Source organism: Poecilia reticulata, chromosome 12, assembly GCF_904066995.2.
Source record: "Poecilia reticulata chromosome 12, P_reticulata-male-v2, whole genome shotgun sequence".
NCBI lineage: Eukaryota > Metazoa > Chordata > Actinopteri > Cyprinodontiformes > Poeciliidae > Poecilia > Poecilia reticulata.
Window position 1 is genome coordinate 23,106,725 of NC_088841.1, and position 19,387 is coordinate 23,126,111.

The 19,387-nt window shown below is 39.3% G+C and overlaps 2 protein-coding genes across 3 annotated transcripts in view; one reads left to right on the forward strand and one right to left on the reverse strand.

The window, feature by feature from the left end:
* The first annotated feature begins 228 nt into the window (after positions 1-228).
* slc31a2 (solute carrier family 31 member 2) lies at positions 229-10,492 on the forward strand. 2 transcript variants are annotated; one of them, XM_081613961.1, is made up of 4 exons: positions 229-680; positions 4,537-4,603; positions 8,124-8,346; positions 9,186-10,492. In XM_081613961.1, the coding sequence occupies exons 1-4, from the start codon at positions 675-677 to the stop codon at positions 9,373-9,375; spliced, it is 486 nt and encodes a 161-aa protein (XP_081470087.1). In that variant the 5' UTR covers positions 229-674; the 3' UTR covers positions 9,376-10,492. The 2 variants fall into 2 exon arrangements, with proteins under 2 accessions (XP_081470087.1, XP_081470088.1); XM_081613962.1 differs by lacking the exon at positions 229-680 and adding an exon at positions 3,831-4,356.
* A 3,004-nt stretch (positions 10,493-13,496) lies between these two features.
* The window catches only part of niban2a (niban apoptosis regulator 2a), a 29,653-nt gene continuing 23,762 nt past the window's right edge, over positions 13,497-19,387 (reverse strand). Inside the window, exons 10-15 of the mRNA XM_008424642.3 lie at positions 18,268-18,455; positions 18,018-18,173; positions 16,907-17,020; positions 16,712-16,819; positions 16,524-16,635; positions 13,497-15,584 (exon numbers count right to left, since the gene is read on the reverse strand). Of these exons, the coding sequence (XP_008422864.2) occupies positions 14,746-15,584; positions 16,524-16,635; positions 16,712-16,819; positions 16,907-17,020; positions 18,018-18,173; positions 18,268-18,455 (1,517 nt within the window). The 3' untranslated portion in view covers positions 13,497-14,745. The remainder of the gene's footprint in view (positions 15,585-16,523; positions 16,636-16,711; positions 16,820-16,906; positions 17,021-18,017; positions 18,174-18,267; positions 18,456-19,387) is intronic.

Sequence of the window (19,387 nt, forward strand, 5' to 3'; positions counted from 1 at the left end):
AAAAACATGTCAAGAAATTATAAAGATTAGTTGATTTTAGTGGGGTTTTTTTTATCGGGATATCAAATTCTTAGCCGTTGTGGGAAAATCTGCCACTCACAACATGGCGGACGCGTTGACGCATCATTTTAATAGGGGGCATTTTTTCCCCGCCGCGCTCACCACTTCCTACCAGCTGACCGCGAGAGAGTTCAGTTGATCAGCTGTTAAGACGCCGAAGCTAGTCGGCATCGCTCGGCCATTTCCGCTAGTCACATGGTACCAGTAACAAACATTATGGCGTCGTAAGCAAAAAACGGTTTAAGTTAACGCCTGCGCTAGCTTCGAGAGCTAACGCTAATAAGCTGCATTATTTAGCGATTAGAACAGAATCCGAGCTCGTCTTTTGAACCGTTTTTAATCCTGAACCGATGGGAACATTTATTTTAATCGTTGGAATTGAATGGCTGTAAAAGACTCCATTACCCGTGAGCCTCTGGAGGTTATTTGTGTCACGGGTTTAACCTCCCCCTCACTGTGCCGCTGTGATTCTGTTCATTAGAGAAGTGCTGACTGTTGCTGGGCTGCATTCAGCTGGTGGCCCGTTCCTGTCGGTGCTCGGAGTTACAGCTAAAGTTCTGATGGGACTCGAACTCAACACCAGCTGAAACCGGACTGTTGGCGTCACCGTCAACATGCAGGTAGGTTTTCTGTTTGGAGTTGAAACAAAGCCAACATATTAGGAAGCTATGTTGCTTTCTAAGTTATGCTCCATTATAATATTATTCGTGTGTGTAAAATCCTTTCTTAACTACTGAATGTAGCTAAGAATGTTTGATGAATTTAGCAAACATTCACTGTTTTAAACTGGAAGTAAAACATGGATCATAAAACATCTCTCCTTATCAGCTGTCCCATAGTTGGCATATTTAGATACGTAATAAGCCGCATATTTTCATAAATATCAGTTCAATTCAACAGGTTTGGAGACTGTTGCACAAATGTTCAATAGTTTGTATCAATATTGGTTTAAACATTTTTCCAACAAAAACTTAGAAACTGTGGAGTTTGATGTTGATTAGGAATATATTTACATTTACAAACGTGTCTCTTTAGTCGAATATCTAAGTTACTAAAAGGGGAAAAAGTAAAATTTTACTTTCATTTATATTGAAATGACACACTTTATAATTGACTTACGGCGCTAAACTGGAGGGGTTTTTGTTTGTTGAAGCAATTTGTTGCTCTTTTGTGACCTTTAACAACTTCAGTATTGTGGTTTTAAATATAATGTTTTTTTTATTAATATGGGTTAGAAAATATTAAAACTGGATCAATATAAAGTTTCACCGTCCCTGAAAATCAGTCCAGTTGCTCAATGATTATATAATTTTAAAATGATGTAGAAAATCTCAACACTTTAGTTTGGAAAATGATCAGATTTTAAAATCCATAGCTTTTTATTTGGACTTTGGCTGATTTATTTAATTGTGTGTGTTTTTTTTATTTTGAATACTTGCTTTTTTTAAATAGTGTTTTTTATGAAGAAGATATTTACCAAATGAACTATAATCTGAAAACGTAGTGTGTCTAAAAGTGACAGGAATGTGGATAAGGGAACAAAAGCTGCTACTGTTAGCTCAGGTTTAGCTAATGCTAAAATCCAGTTTTCTGTCAAACTGTTTTGTATTTCAAAAAATAGTTTTCATTTAAGAAATTGGAAGAAAACTTGTCTTTCATCCCAGCTGCAGATATTTAAAGTTACAATCTTCTGAAAATGATTGAAAACAAGATTAAGAATGAGTGGAAAAAGCTGCCAAAGTCTAGAGAATGATTAATGAAATGGAACAAACTTTAACCATTTAGCCGTTTGTCAAACATTATGAATCATGACATCTAAAGATTAATTGGAAAGAAAATGGATTACGAACAAAAATAAATACTATTTTCCTCTTTTTACTCCTCCGTGTTAAAATATTTAAAAGAAAATTATAAATTTGTAATAAAATGGTGTTTTTTGAGTTGTATCCAAATTATATTGATCTTTAACTGGATTTTTCTTTTCTTTCTTAATGAATTAGTTTTTTGTTAGTTCTTAGTTGATAAAAAAAAAAACCTTCACAGATGTTTGAACTCATAAGAAATGTTGTAAAAAAAACAAAACATTTCAGTGCATTGAGGCGTCCATTTTGTCTGAAATGACAGCCGTAATCTGAACCAGTGGTGCTTTAACTGCATCTATTTTTTAAAAATATTTTTATTAACAGAATAAGGTTTTAGAAGTCAAAATCTGTATTTACCGTAGAATAATCCTGTCCAGATGTGAAAAGTGTAAGACTTTGGAAGGAAGCTGTTGGGTTTGCTTCACAAACCTGCAGATTAAAGCTTCAGGTGACGCAACGCGAGTTCATGTGAGTTTGTGAGAGTTTATGTGTTTCAACCTGTTTGACTCATCAACAGGTTGGAGTTAAGTGGTTTAATAAACACATGGAGGATTTTTCTCTGGAAATGATCGAGTATCTGAGGGAATCTGAGTGGAAAAGCAACAAAAATCCAAAGGGAAACGATGACGGATCGTCAGAAAACCTGGAGAACGGTGACTTTAAAATCGCTTTGAAATGCAAAACCAAAACAGTCACTTCTAAAATGTGCTTCGTTGTGCAAAATGTTGCATATTAGGGTTTCAGATTATCAGGTTGACTTCATGTCTGCGCTTCGGTTTTCTTTGTTCACCTGGAAAAATGGAAAATCCCGGTTTTCTCAATCATCTTTCTGGATAATCTCCTGATCATCAGCCTGCCAGTCGACTCATGTTTGTTTGACTTGACTCATAACCTGATGAAACACGTCTGCTGCGTTCCCAGAAACGCTTCTTTATTATTAATATGCTTATTAATAGCTTGATGTATTTATTCAGATGTTTTGAACGTTTAGTGGACAAACAGAAAAAGTAACATTAGATTATGGAGGAAGCTAAAATGAATTGGGATGCAGTTCTTCCTCTTTTTTATATAACTTTGTTCATTGAAAGTCACGTATCTCATCATTATGAGTGTAGATGAAACCAGAAGTTTACACACCAAATAACACATTTTATTTTTTCACTTTGTCTGGAGTTAAACCAGATCAAACTTCTCTAGTTTTATTCCATTTGCTAAAAGACACAATAATGAGAGAGAGAATCTCCCCGAGTTTATTCAAGTCTTCAAAGCCAGAAGTGTGACGTCATAGCTTAGGAAACGTCTGATTGGTTAACCGACACGTTTGAGTTCATTGGAGTCACACCTGAGGATGGATTTTAAGGCCACACCTGGAACACTCTGCTTTCTGGATCGACACGATGGGAAAGTCGAAGGAAATCAGAAAAGATGTCAGGAAGCAAATCACAGAGCAACACCAGGGCGGTTCTTCCTGGGGAACAGAAGACACCGCCGTGTTCAGCAGTAAAGCGCCTCGGAGTCGCGGTAGAGCGCTGGAATTTCAGTAAACTTTGGAGTTGCAGTAAAGTGCTGGAATTGTAGTAAAACTTTGAAGTTGCAGTAAAACACTGGAATTGTAGTAAACTTTGGAATTGCAGTAAAGAGTTAGAGTTGCAGTAAAGCGCCTCAGAGTGCAGTAAAGCGCCTCAGAGTGCAGTAAAGCGCCTCAGAGTGCAGTAAAGCGCCTCAGAGTGCAGTAAAGCGCCTCAGAGTGCAGTAAAGCGCCTCAGAGTCGTGGTAAAACACTGGAATTGTAGAAAACTTTGGAATTGCAGTAAAGAGTTAAAGAGTTGCAGTAAAGCGCCTCAGAGTGCAGTAAAGCGCCTCAGAGTGCAGTAAAGCGCCTCAGAGTGCAGTAAAGCGCCTCAGAGTCGTGGTAAAACACTGGAATTGTAGTAAACTTTGGAGTTGCAGTAAAGCGTTGGAATTGTGATAAACTATTGTAGTAAAAGAATTGTAGTAAAACTTTGGAGTCGCAGTAAAGCGCCTCAGAGTGCAGTAAAGCGCCATGCCGTTGCAGGTTCTGGCGCTGTAAGTACTGGGAGTTCAGAGGTTGTCGTCGGGCTGTGAGTGCAGCTGCTCAGAGATTTTCACACCTGGACTGATGACGGACGGGAGACGAGCCGGGCCGGGCCGGGCCGCTGACAGAACACAAAGAATGTCTCAGTCCGACATCCACAGCAGCTGGAGAGGACAAAGTGCCACTCTGACTGAAGAGACGGGGAGAGATCGGCCACAGCAGCAGGCTGCCAGTCACGTCACCGTTTCAGGAACTGCTGTTTGTGTTTGGAGAAACAGAAAAGAGAATCCCAGAACCGTCCCGTCTGTCTGGATCTCTGTCAAAAGGAAAGTTGGACTGAAGTGATCTGACCTGTTCTGAACAGAGTCACGTCTGCAGGTGAAATCGGGTCACGCAGAGGCTGCAGCTCAGTTATTAAGAACTTATCTAGTAGCTTGAATATGAAGTAAATGAAGCTCATATGCTTTCCACAAACACCAGCAAGCATAATAATGATAATAATAACATTTCAGGTAAACAACTGGTTTAAGCTTTTCTTTCTTTTCTTTTCCCTATCAGATGACCTTTGAGGCGTCGAGCAGCGTGACCCTGCTGTTCGACTTCTGGAACGTTCATGGCCCTGCAGGTGAGCAAGGCTCCTTCGTGTCTGACGACCTTTGACCTGAGGTCAACCCATCAGATCCGGAACGACTTGTTCAAATGTTACAGATCAGAACGCATGATAAAAGATCACAGAGACAAACTACCAAACTAAAACTGATCCCCAAACATCCAGACAGGTTCTGGTAGGAAACCAGATGTGTTGTTGAAATGTTATCTGAATTTAGTTTATTTAGATTTTATTTAAGTCAAACTATTTGGGTCTCAATTTGAATGCCAAAGAGAAAACTTACATAAATACTGTTAATAGGCAATAAATACTCCAAATAAATAAATGTCCACATGAAATAAAAACAAAACAATTATTTTAATTCAGAGTTAATCATTTATTTCATAATGTTATTTTGTAATACTTATTTTGTAGCACTATGTTATGTATGTTAGGGATTTATTTTTTAACTGGTTTAATTTCATGTTCTTGTATCCAACTGAGGGGGCGGGGCTTCCGATATGGGCGTGGTTTCGTTGTGGGCTGAGCCTCTTCAGTGGGCGGGGCTAAACAGAGTGCAGCACTTGGTGGAATTAATTCACATTATAATAAAACAAAAAGGTTGTGTGACAAAAATGTAACAGTTTATTTGATTCTATATTTGCTTGCAGAGTTTAGTAGTAGATCAATGTATAAATAATACTAATAAATACTAATAAATACTAATAAACTCGCACAATAACGGGAGATAATCAAATTTCAAGACTTTTGTTGAAAGTCTGAGATGCTTTTAAAGGTCAATAAATGTACAAAATTTCAAACATTCAGAAAAAATCTGCCTGAAATTGGCATCATCTCTCTTCTTCTTCATCTTATTTTTTTTATATTCTAAGCTCCGCCCCACAAAGAAAGCTAATTTGAATACAAGAACATAAAATAAACAGTAAAAAAATGTATAACTAAATGTCCCTAAAATAGCTGCAAGTATCTTTATAAAAGTGTAAAAAAAACACTATTATGAAATAAATGAATGAATAAATGCAACTGTTATTGACGGAATTAAAAATATATACATTTATGTATTTGATGGAGTATTTTAATTTTAGATAAAACTACTCTGATCAATGGTTGGTTGAGCACAAAAGATCACATAAATACTTTTTAAATATATTTGCTTAACAGATAATAACATATTAAGATTAAAATCAACACATTCATCCATTTAATTTAAGTTATTCTGCTGGAACTGATCTGTCAGAGTTATTTCAGAAATCTTAATATTGATCTCATTTAGATGCGCTGTTAATTAACTCAGAGGAAGGGGTTTAAAAGGTTTATTTTTGTTTTCTTTGTTGAATCTGGTTCCTGGTTTCGAAGCGTTTCTCTCAGTCACGTCTCTGTTCCAGTAACAAACTCCTCCCAGCCTGCAGGTTTCATAAACATGAGAACAAACCAGATGCTGTTCTGCTCTGCAAACGTTCAGTTTAATGTTTAACAACAAAGACGGTCAGAATGAAACTTCTAATAATGTTTAACAGGTGATATTTTTTCTAAGTTTTGCATTGAACGCCTGTTGATTTTGTTGCTTTTGGCTTAAGATAAAATATGATAAAATGTCTGATAGCTGTCAGAATTATAATAGTTTTCAGTTTTTCATTATAGTTAATGTTTTTTTGTGACTTTGTGTTTTAATTAGTTTTTCAGAGTGTTTGCTAGTTTTATTAGTTAAATATAGTTTAGTTTTTTAATAATTAAAGTACCGTATAGCAGTGGTCCCCATCCCCCAGTCCGTGGACCAATTGGTGCCGGACCGCACAAGAAATAATTAAATATTTCCGTTTTTCTCCGAGTCTGGAGAATCTTTTATTTTGAAAATCCTATAACCGGATTCTCTCGGTTACTTGCGCGCCAACACTGAGGCCACAAGCAGCCAAATGAGTAAGAAACAGATCAGATGTCTTTGGAAAATTTCTTTGCAAAGGGGAAAAGGCCCAGAGAAGAGACAGGAGAATGGATTTATCGGACCGGTAGGCGAGTCCCACATTACAAGCCGCTCTGCGTAACATGCGGCGACCGGCTGCTAATGAGGCAATGAAGCTTCAAGCTGCTTCGCCACATAGAGACCAAGCAGGCTATGGATATAAGCAACACTTTGAGTGTTATTGTCTCTCTCATCACTCCCAGATCGGACCGTCTCGTTGCAGAGAAACAAGCTCAGGGCTCCCGTTAGTCATTATTGTGAGCTAAAATTTTCACAAAAGTAAAATGTTCGTTTTTGTGGCGTATCTGTATCTTATTTTGAAGGGATATGTAAACGTTACCATAGCGACCAGAGTCGGAGAGCGTCGAGAGGAGATGAGTAGAGCTTGTGAGTCTGAAGTCTGGTCTAGACGGAAAGATTTAAGATTGTCAGCCGATTCTCCAAACCTCTGTGACCACAGAGCTGATAAAAGTCCAACAGGTTCGATCGGTTCGTGTGTCCAAGGCAGGAGCAACACGAACCGATTCCAGTCACGAACATCCCGATTCCAGAAGAAAATCCACAAAACTCCCAACATAGCATACGGGAATTTAGAATAACCAAACACGGATGACGATGTAGAAGCAATAGTGATAGTTTGTGGAGTCATTTTAAGAGATAAAAGACGTAACAAATAGAAAAGGCGGTGGATAAAAGACGACGCTGCTCTATTTGCTGCACTATGATTTGGAGGTGAATATGGTTTTCATAGTTAACATTTTTTACTGAATAAACATGTATAATAATGACCTTTACATATAATAATAAACATTTCCACATATCATCTCTGATATCTACCAGACTCTCAGTTGCTCGATATGTCAGCTGTTTGGGATTCCTCTCTGTTCTTACGTCACCGCACTTTCTGATTGGCTCCCTGTCACATTGAACAGGTTATATTCTCGTTCCAAGTCATGAAAAACCCCACGTGCTTTGATAAAAGGGCCAAGACCACCCAAATTGGGTATATTCAGGATTTAGAGGGAACACCAACATGCCATCGCATTATCGCCTTATCTGACGATTCACATCCCCTCCCCCACCCGGGCCGCAGCAAAATAAGTCTTGACCGGTCCGCGGTAATAAAAAGGCTGGGGACCACTGCCGTATAGTAATTGTCTATTGAAAGCTCAACAGAAGATATAATTTTTAAAATATATAATCATTTATTGTTGAACAACCAGCCAACTCTGGCATATCCTGCCTTTCAATAGCCATTTTGTGGACTAGCTTAGCGTAGCGTAGCCGCCAGGAGGAATACGGAGCGCCATAATTTCCAGACAACTGACATAAACTGCTTGTGTTTGGGGAAAAATATCAATTTCACATCATCTTGAAAATCTAATAGAATCATAAATATGAAAATTAAGGATATTATATCTATAATTTTAGTTTGTTAGTTTTATAAGTGCACTATATAGTTCTGTTAACTGAAATCTACGTTCTCAGTTTTCGTCATTTAGTCGGTTTCAGTCGGCTGTGATGACCCTGGTAGCTGTTCTGTGAGTTGGTTGTCTGTTTCCTCTCTGCCTGCAGGCATGGTGCTGTCGGTGTTTGTCGTCCTGTTGCTGACCGTCGTCTTTGAAATCCTCAAAGTGTGGCGGGTTTGGCTGAGCAGCGGCTCCCGACTGGCCCAGCCTCTGTCGGCGTACGCCGCTGCGTCGTCCGGCCGCACGGAGAGCAGCTCTGCGCTGGACGCCAGCCCCTCCGAGTCCTCGCTCACCCCCACAGAGACCCAGCCGCTCAGAGCCAGGAACAGGTGGGAATGAGGTTTATTAGTAAGAGTGAAGCGATTACACATATTCACACCGAACATATCCAGGACAAACATACTTATTGTTTATGTGGGGAACTAAGAGCAAAATGCAATGATCTGTTGTGCAAAAATGGAGTAGCGTCAGATTTGAGCGTTTGTAAGCGCCAAAATGTCTGGTTAAAAGAAAAAAGACATTTCTTCCACTAACGCTAGTTAGCGTGTTTATTGGGTTGTATTTACCCAGAATTCCCTGTGCTGTAGTCCACTTCCTGCTTTTGGTCCTCTTGGCGTTCACATTCAAACCGCACCAGAGTTCACTTCAACCAAACCGAGAGCTAATTCTTTATTTCTTTTTTTAACCACTTAAAAAATAATAATTTCTGATTAATATCGGAAATGAAACTAGAATGGAATATATTTTTTAAATAAGAAAATAAATATTTTGTTTCCTAAAATGCAACAACCTTTTAGTGAATTAGAAGCAGGTGAAATATTTTTATCTTGAATTCAAATGTATGTATATTTTGGCCTAATTACTCCTCTAAATGTTATTTTACCTTCACGTCCATATATTCCAGTTTACAATTAATCGTTTTCCAAAATTAGTTGACGGTTATTTGAATAATCGCAATTAATCTGATTAATCGTTTCTGCCCTAATTTAAACATTTCATCTCAAATATCTGCACTCTTAGTAAAAAAAGAAGCCTTAAGCAACCATTTTGACTATTTTTATTAATTTCTCTTCACTGAAGGGAACCAAAGATATGCGATAGTGTAGATTTTTGTGTACCGTTTCACCCCAACTTAGCAACATGATGAAATAAGTGTGTTGGTCTGCAGCTGGCTGCTGCACGTCATCCAGACGTGCCTCCACGTCCTGCAGGTGACGCTCGGCTACATGCTGATGCTCTGCGTCATGTCCTACAACGTCTGGATCTTCCTGGGCGTCGTCCTCGGCTCCGCCCTCGGCTATTACGTCGCCTTCCCCCTGCTGGGCCAGATGTCCCTGTACGGCCGGGTCCGGCACTGAACAGGCGAACGCGGCGATGAAAAGCCACTTTCTTTGGACTCCACTGCATCAGCGCAGAGAGCTGCCTCACAATGACTTGCAGAAACTCACCTGGACCTGGAAACCAGAACCGCAGGAGTCGACCAGGGAGTGTTTATCAGGCCAGAGTGGACATGAGCACAAATTATGTGGTTTGTTGGGCTGCAGGGATGATGGGCTGTTATGCTAAAACATATCATGTCAGGAGGTGTGTGTGTGTGTGTGTGTGTGTGTGTGTGTGTGTGTGTGTGTGTGTGTGTGTGTGTGTGTGTGTGTGTGTGTGTGTGTGTGTGTGTGTGTGTGTGTGTGTGTGTGTGTGTGTGTGTGGGGGGAATAAAAACAGCTTCTGCTCTCTCCCGCTCTGTTTTGGAAATAAAGGCTAATGTCTGCAACCCTTATAGTTGGCGCTGTCGTTGTCCAAACGTTTCGCCCTGAAGGCCAAAACTGGCAAATTTAAACATGCAGGCCACTTTTTTACTAAATTAAAAATGCAAAAAGTAATCATGTTTTTGTTCAGCCTGCTTAGCAATAAACTAAATTTACATCCAAATCACAAATGACCTTTGTTCTTTTGACTTATTAAAAGAAAAACTATTTCCAAATTTTTTGGGTCATTGGTTGTTTTCTATTCCATTGACCAAATAGTTGCCATCCTTCACTGGTGGCCAGAGGCCGAACAAAATCATTTCAAGGGTCACAAATGGCCCCCGGGCCACATTTTGGACACCCACGCACTATTGTAAAGCTACAACACTTTGGTCAGAAATCTGCCTCTTTCAACAGATTGTTTACAAAGCAGATACTTTTTTTGGTTTTTGTGTGTTGCAGATTTTCAGTGAACTCAACTGAAGTGTCCTGCTAATTGAGGAAACATCTTTAGTCTGGAAACTCTGATGAGTCACTTTGGCCATCAGCAGTCACATGCTCCATTTTGTTTTGTTTTTTTGTCTGTCAGAGACTGGTGTTGCCTTGAAGCCGTTTGTTTTTGCTTGAAATGAAAAACTTTTTACGACCCATATCTTCAAAGCTTGTGATCAGTGTTTGTGATTCTATATTTGCGGTTTTGTTTGAATCAAAAATAAAGATTAAAGCTGCTGAATATTTGCATCTTTATTTGAAAATGTAGACCTCCAACTCAGAAAAGTTGGGTGTTTCTGAGCATCTTTTAATGGACAGTAATATTAATTCCTTAGCTACATTCTGTCATTGAATGCATCATCGCGTCTGAATAATGTAAAAGTGTATTTGATGCAAAAAGACAGTTTGTCTTTTCCAGGGAGACATTTTCACAGAAATCTTCCTTTAATGGAAAGTTGGCAAAAGACAGCTGCAGCGAGCCCCCGCCTGTTCACACTTCAGTATTTACTGATTTTTTTTTGTGGAACAGATAATCTGCATAAAACTTGACTGTTTTTTTTTTTTCCTTTGGTAGATTATACTCATACCTAAAAGAATTAAAACAAAATGCACTTGTGGCCCCTAACCTGTGCAAATACCAGTTGTTCACTGTATTTAGGAAAGAATGACTATTAGACTTCATAACACTAGATACTTTTGTTTCAGATTGATTTAAAGAGCTTTTTAAAATGTACTACAGAACCCTCACTATTTTATTATTGATTTATCGCTTGTTTTATTTACTATTGAACAAGTAAAATACATATAAATTATTGGGGGTTTTTTGTTTTGCTTTTTTTTTCACTAAAAACATGACTTGCAAGTACACCAGGCCACATTAAAAGAAAAAAAATTACAATAGTCAGCTTGTTCTTGTATTATCACATTATTCTTGTAAATGTCTTTTTTCTTAGTGTGGTCTTAATATTCTGTCCTATGCAAGCGCTTCGAAGTCGTGCAAGAAAATAATTGGCTGATGGAGTCACGTGTATGGAGCAAAAACATTCTCATAACTCACAAATACACAAATCGAGAACCACAAATGCACAGATCAAGATACACACTTGTATTTTTGATGCAAACACAGATTTCTTGAGTTACCATCTGCTTGTTGCCTGTGGGTTGTGCTGCATTTGCATGTGAATTTTGAGACTCCTGATGTTCACACACAAATGCACAGAACAAGATGCACAAAACCAAGGTCTCAAAATTCACACACAAATGCAGCACAACAGACAAGGCAAAAGCAGCTTGGAAATCAGGGGTGCCCAAAGTGGGTCCTCGAGGGCAGGCATCCTGCACGTTTTAGTTCTCTCCCTGGTGGTAGTGACAACCTTTTCAGCCTGTCGATGTTCTTAGCCCTTTTAATGAGCCATCTTGGATCCAGGTGCATTAAACCAAGGACAGAACTAAAACATGCAGGATGCCGGCCCTCGAGGACCCACTTTGGACACCACTGTTGTAAATTAAGAAATATATGTCTGCATAAAACATACAAAGTGGAATTTTTCTGAGCGTTTGTGAATTATGAGACTGTTTTAGCTCCATACACGTGACACGAGCCAAGCTCCAGCTCAACTGGCGCGAGCCGAGAAATGAAACAGGAAAATGACGGATATTTTATCAGGATGGTTTCACCTAAAGGCGGAAACCGGGACTCCCGAACCTCCGGTTGAATTTAAAATTTCTCAGGAGTCCTAAAAGTGGATCTTGGTGCTGCTTTTATAAAGCGGGAGTCTTTTTCGGCTTTGTTAGCCTCTGATTCAGCTAGCAAGACCCGCTCTGGAGACTAATATCGCGACTCCTGCTTTATTGTTTAGTCCTGTTTGATGGGACTTTTTTGGGGAAACGTTTTTACTTTAAAAGTCTAAAGTATTTAACCCGTAAATGCCAAGACTTTTGTAATTATGGGATTATTGTGTGTGCCTTCTTCAACGGATGTCTTGAACAAGATGGCTGCCTTCAGAAATTATGAATTTGTTGTACACCGCATCAGCTGTCCGTGCCGGGAGGTTTTCCCTGATTCTTCCCATCTTTAAAACCCTTTTTGATTCAACATTACTTGGAGCCATGGGAGTATGAGATCTTTGTATCGGCGGGTGTTGGAGAGATGGCTTCATCCAGCATGAGGACACAGGAAGCTGACAACCTGAGGTAAGACAGCAGTGCTGGCTTGTTTTGTAATCTGTAAGGTTCTCTGTGTTTATTATGTTTACGCTGTAATTGAATATGGCTGTCGCGTTTTACTCTCACTGTGATTGGACACAGCCATCCCTGATGTCAACATTAGGACTGAAACGATTAATCGCCATAAGTAATCGATTAATCGTTACGTATAGAAATTAAAAAAGGCAAACAGAGGAGTTATTATGCCAAAACTGTGCAAAACATACATACATTTAGCATTTGAGAAAAAATAAATAAAACCCTTGTTTGTAAATGTTTGTAAACTCCAGAACTGAAGTTGCATAGTTTTAGCTTCACCCAGTTCAAATTCTTTAAAAATTATTAATCAGTTAATCCAAACAATAATCAGATTAAACCTGTTTCTTCTGAGCTCTTTCCAGCAGAAAGAACTGAGCTTTTCACATGTTAGTATTTTTAGCTGCAGATGCATTCTGTGGTACAAAACTAAAAAATACTTTCTAGCAATTTAGCCAATACAATCTTTTCTTACTTGCATCCTTTAATGTAATATTGTATAAAAGATCTTACGTGGTTACATGACAAATATGCAAAATGTGGCAATTTGTTTTATCTGATTAACCAATCAAAATTAATTGATTACTAATTGTTGTTGCAATTATAAAAAGCATTTTTAGTGTCTATCTCCAATGTGGACAGTATAAAAGTGACTGGAGTAATGATTTGATCATTAAAAAATTAATTTAAATGTAATTTTAATAAAGATATTATAGCTTGTTACTTAATGACTTCATTATGGAGTTAAAGAAACAAGAAAAAATGGAATTGGACCCTAAACTGGACTCCTGATTGATTCCTTTCAGTTGTATATAAATATTTACTTTGTACTGTGTGAAATGTTGCTGGATGATATTTTGGTTAACATTAAAATGAGTTTTATAAATTGGTTTGAAGGACATTAATAGTTGAGAATATTGAATATTATTGGCCTTTCGACAAACTGCTTTCCAAATGATTCATAATTCATCACCAGTTCTAATTAAGTTTTATCTCTTGAGAAATACACAAAACTACAGACTTTTATTATTTAAATAACTGATAGCGTACAGCAGGAGATAATCACCGCCATGATCCCGTTAATATGAGCGAATGAAATCAACTTTACAACATCATGACAGGTTAACAAACCCCATGAGATTATAAAAGATATTAAATAAAAAAATCATATTTCACTCGATGTATTTACTATAAACACGGTCATGTATTTAAAACAAATGTTGCTGATTACCTTAGAAGATCGATAATTATGTTGAAACATAAAAGAAATACAGGAGGTTCTCAGCTGTGGCTGTAGCGCCCCCTGCTGGTCACATGCATGTATTTACAGTCAAATGAAGCAAGCTGATTAAAACGAGCTGATAAAATGTTTGCAGATGATGAATTTAACCTGAGTGAAGTTGACAAAAGAAGTGAGTTTCTGCAGTAAAATGTTTTATGTCGCTATCATTTTAAATATGCTAATAAAAAAGTTTCTAGAGGTCATCATTAATATCTTCACAGCAAAATCAGCACAAACGTAGCTGTGTTGTTTGACACCAAATCTGTTTTCTATTAATATCTTTAAAATATAGCCGCACAAATGACAGTTTCACTGCACAAACGTAGCACAAACATTTGACACCAATTTTGTTAGATTTGGGTAAAAAGGGGCGGCTCGACTGACCTTTACATTTTCAATAATATCAAACTAAAGCAGCACAAATGTATCCGAGTTGTTTGACACCAGATTTGTTTTGATTTTTGTAAATACAAGTGAGGGAGTAGTTGACCTCTGGAGAGTCTTCTATTAATATCTTTAAGATTACAGCGGCACAAACGTAGCACAAACATTCAACATCAATTCCCTTAGATTTGGGTAACATGGGGGGTCTGATTGGCCTTTAAACTTTCAATAATATCTTCAAAACAAAAGCACCACAAACTAAAGTTTTTGCTGCACATGCTGGAGCAAATGTAGTCGAGTTAATCGACACCGATTTTGTCTGATTTGAAGAAGGTGGGGGCTGATTGACCTTTTATGACCTCTGGAAACAATAACTTTACAATGATAGCGGCACAAACAAAACATTTTGCTGCACAAACATTGACACCAATATTGTTAGATTTGTAGAAAGTGGGAGGAGCCAAACTTCACTCAAGTACGAATTTAATGTTCTGTACTTCTAACGATTGTTTTTGGTTAAATGTCTGACAAATGCATTAATAAATAAATCTATATTCTCTCATCATGTTTTGGGTTTTTACAGTTTTCTATGCTAGCAGCAGTTCCACGTCCACCGGGTCGGCCGTTTGGTCCGAACCGTTGGTGATCGTTTCGGCCTCGGCCTCATTAGTCGGGGACTGGAAGCCGCTGTCGTCGTTACGCGAGCCGCAGTCCGTCGCTAGTGGCTGAGACTCCGTGTCGGAGGCGTCTGCCGCGTGTTCGCTCGCTTCCTGTTCGCTCGCCTGTTCGCTGTCCTCCTCCTGCACAGCCATCTCCATCTCCTCGATGGCTCTCTGGATGGCCGCTTCGTCCTGCAGCTCCTTCTGCTTTCTGCTGCCCATCAGCTCCTCCATGATGGACTTGGACTTGCTGAGGCTGTCGCCCACGATGGTGGTGACATGCGTCACTTCCTCCTGCAGCCCGTCCTCCATGGTGATGGTGCCGTTGGTGGTCTCCGTCCCGGTGGTGGCGTCCTCCTCTGGACCCGGCAGAACCACCTCCACCACCGGGTTGATCAGGTCTCTGATTTGGTTCACGCTGTCAGGAGACTTCGGATCCTCGGACGGACCCGGGTTCTCCTCGTTTTCCTCCCGGTTGTCCTCGGCAACGTCCCCGTCCTCCTCGGGAATGAGTTCCACCCCGGGGACCTCGAGGCAGGACTCGTATGGGATGGGCAGCCCCTCCAGCTGGATCATGGAGACCACCTGCTTACGTCTACCTCTGAATCCCTTTTCTTTGTCGCCATCCACACTGTCTGATCCGAACTTGGCGCCCCAGTCCACCGACGGGGTTTCCTCCAGGAGGTGCAGGTTGGGGTCGCTGTTGGTCAGAACGATGCTGTCTCTGTACAGGTTGTGTCTCCGCTGCACCGCCGCCTCTTTCACCGCTGGACAAACATAAAACGGACACAAAGTCATTTGTCTTCACACAGTTCCTACATGCTTTTATTTAAAATTTCAGAAAAGGCGTCCGAACATCTGCCTGTCACAATAACGGATTCCTGGACGATAAATTGTCCCAGAAATTATTGCGATAAACAATATTTTGTTTAATCTATTAATAATGGTATAATAATGCAAATTTACCTGCTCAAAGATCAATAAAGCTTAATTTTTAAAGAAGACCTAACATTGTAACAAAGCAAAATGACCAAAAACAAAAAAAGTGACATTAAAAACATCCAAAACCATAAATGAAATATGTTATGAAGTCTAAAGAAAAATGTTTTTCCAAAAAAAAAAAAAAATTAGAATAGAAGCAATATAACTAACCCTAATTGTCCCAGATGTTATTGCAATAAACAATATATTTTTGACAATTTTCCAGTAACATAATGGTAATGGCATAATAATAAAAGAACACATTTATTTAATTTCTAATGAACATTTAACAGTGAGACAGTAAGACATTTTAAATATTTGAACGATAAACACAAAAAATATCAAATAGATTATGAAGTTGACAAAAGAATTTAAAATATCACTACATTATTATATGTTATTGGAAGACATTAATATCTAAATAACAACTATAAACTTAAAAAGCAAACCTTATTAAAATAAACATTTTTTTGCACTAAGCCTGGTGGGAGCAAATAAAGCCTGGTGACCCGCCAGGCTTATAATGCACTGAGGCTAACTGATCTTTACTATATTAAAGTTTATTAATCTTATTATTATTATTGTGCCATTTTCAATATATTTCCTTGAAAATGGTCTCCAAACAACAATGTTATAATTTATCCCAATTCCTCATAAAATCATCTGTTTTTGGAGTGAGGCGAAAGGACAGTGTGTTTTTTTTTGTTTGTTTTTTTTGTCCTCACCCATCATGATGTCCTTGGAGACGGACTGCAGGACGACCTCTTCGTACATGTTCTCCACCAGCAGGAAGTGGGACAAGTCCTCAAAGATCAGCTCCTGGAAGCGAGGCAGCTCCTGCAGAGAGCATCACAACTTTAACACATCGAACCGACAAATGACGAGAGCGAGGCAGAGCCGCTGCGTTACTGACTGGTGTGCAGGAGGGGGCGAGCTGCTGCAGCATGTAGGGGATGATGATCTGCAGCAGAGCCTCTCTGAAGAACTTCTTCCGCACCGTGCTGCTGTCGTAGTCGTATTTCTGACAGGAACACAAACAGAGCCGACTGTTTTCATTCTGCTTGTTAAAAATAAATCGGATTATAACGCAGATCTGCGGCTGGTTCACCTTGATAACTCTGTCCTGACACTTCTGGATGTTTTTGCAGAGGTCCTCCTCGCCCTGCGCCTCCAGAGCCTGGTGGAGCAGCTGCTCAAACGTGAACACCGCGTTGTCCATTTGCTGCCCAGACGAGCAAATTGAAAACGTTTTCACACATCGTGAATTAATGCACAAGTTTAAATATCAAACCTGGAAAAACCAAAGACTGCAAACAAGGAAGAGACGGACGGAGAACTGCAGTACTATAACAGGAAATGTCACAAAGCAAAGCGTGCCCTGCATGCAGAATGCTGTATTTTTAATATTATTTGAATATTAATAGAAGCAAATTATATTAAAATTAATTTAAATAACATTTACAGCTGGTTGGATAAACTTTCCCTGCCCTTAATGCCCAAACCGTATGTTCATTTGTTTATTTATTGTCTTTTAAAAGCTGAAAATTTTAATCTAAAGATTTATCAGGAATATCGTCATGGCAACGTTCATCATATCGTGCAGCCCTAGAAATTAATGGTCAGTTGGTGGATAAAAATGTGGGACTAAAACCTGAAAAATATTTTTGTTTCAAGCCTGGAAAATACCTGAACCTCATTCCAATGTTTTCCTGCTATGGAGTTTCAGGGTAACTGTAGATAAAATATTTAAAATTGGCCATGGAGTGAATTTCCATTAAAAAAAACCCTCTTAACTTTTAAGATTAATTTTACATGATTACAAGAAAAAACTTTTAAATTTCCCTTTGTCAAAAAGTTGTAACAAATAAAAAAAATTCATAAGTAAAGCCATAAATTTACAATACTAAAACAAGAATATTGTCTGACATTGTACAGTTAGCAAATTGTAAAAGAAAAGAACAAAAAAAATGCCAGAAATGTAGATACCAAAATTTCCACTTCATATTTTGATCAATCTGATGATGTAATTTGTATATATTAAATGATTAATTTGATCATTTACTCAGTACTACAGGAGACTTCATACCAAATACCTTTTTCCTTCTTACTTGAGTATAATCTTCAGGTTCTCTGCCCACCTCTGGTTATTGGTCATGTTCACAGGAAGTGTGTTGTGTGTAAAAGGCCAGCAGGTGGCAGCAGAGCTGCGCATGTCTCACCTCCCTCATGAGGATCTGGGCTCTGCTGACGAACACGTTGGGGCTGGAGACGTCGAACCTCTGCTGCAGCCCCTCCAGGTTCAGCTGCTGCATCTGCTGGTAGCCGCTCTGCATCTTCACCGGGTGGAAGGCCAGCATGGACAGCCGCTCCAGCTGCTGCAGCACAACCAAGAACGCACACAATGATCTCAGGCGTAGCCTCAGACACTCCCTGATTAGCAATCTAAGGCCGCCGTGTTCCTCCGCTCACCTCTCCCAGCTTGTCTTGGCCGCCGCCGTTGAGCGAGTTCTTGCTGATCTCCACCACCTCCTTGAAGAAAGTGTCCCGGACCTCGGCGAAGCCACGGCTGGTGGGCTCCATCAGGGCCTCCAGGATGGAGCCCAGGTACGGCTGGATGCTGCTGCGCAGGAGCTGCTCGGCTTTCGGCATCACCAGGGCTGGAGGTCGGCGACAAAACAGTAGAAGAAGAGTCAGAAAACCTGTGGGTTTCTCTCAGGAACACGTTGGTGAACATGTGTCGTGTTCTTCAGGAGGATTTTACAGACTGAATGTTCAACATGTGGCTGGAATGCAGATCTTCCACCGCGCCTTAGTAATAAGAGCCGCATGTTCGAGATGATGAGACGATGTCAAGATCAGCGGACGACATGCTTTATGGCTCATTTTAAAGTGTAAAAGTTCACTGCGATGACGGAAAATGCAAAACAAGAAGGAAAAATTAAGGAAAAAGGGGGCAGACTGAAGGAACGTGAAAAGAGGAAAATGCAAAACAAATAAAGGATGTGAGGAAAGAAAGAAATGATGGTGAAATGTTAAGATGTTTGGATGTGGACTAAAGTCTAGAAGTTTAAATATTATTCTCCTATGACGAATATCAGAGATAAAAAGCAACAAAATGTTATTCTACACCAAATCCTAAACGTTTCCAAACTGTTTAAGAAATTTCAAATCAACATCTTCTGAGAGGAAATGCAGGCCATAAAACGAGCCACAAATTTAGGTTGATAAACTTGGTTAAAGATGAACGTAAATGTAAGCGACGTTAGTTGGATTACGTTACCAAACGTCCGGGAAGCAAAGAGGCAACAAAGAACCTGAGTAGAATAAAAGAGCCTCCATTTTAATGACCTGTTTGCATTTCTTAATCTAATTTAAATGCCGTGCTGTTTAGGTTCACTTCAACATGACGGTAAAATTCCCATAAAAGGAAAAGCTGCTGATCTGCTTTATTCCTTAACTTGCAATGCTGACATGATGATGACATCACCACGAAACTCATCATTTGCTTTATATTTGGAAGAACTTAAAAAACGGGAAGCTTCCCCTCGATGTGTCATATTGGACCAATCAGAACAAACCGGGATAAAAA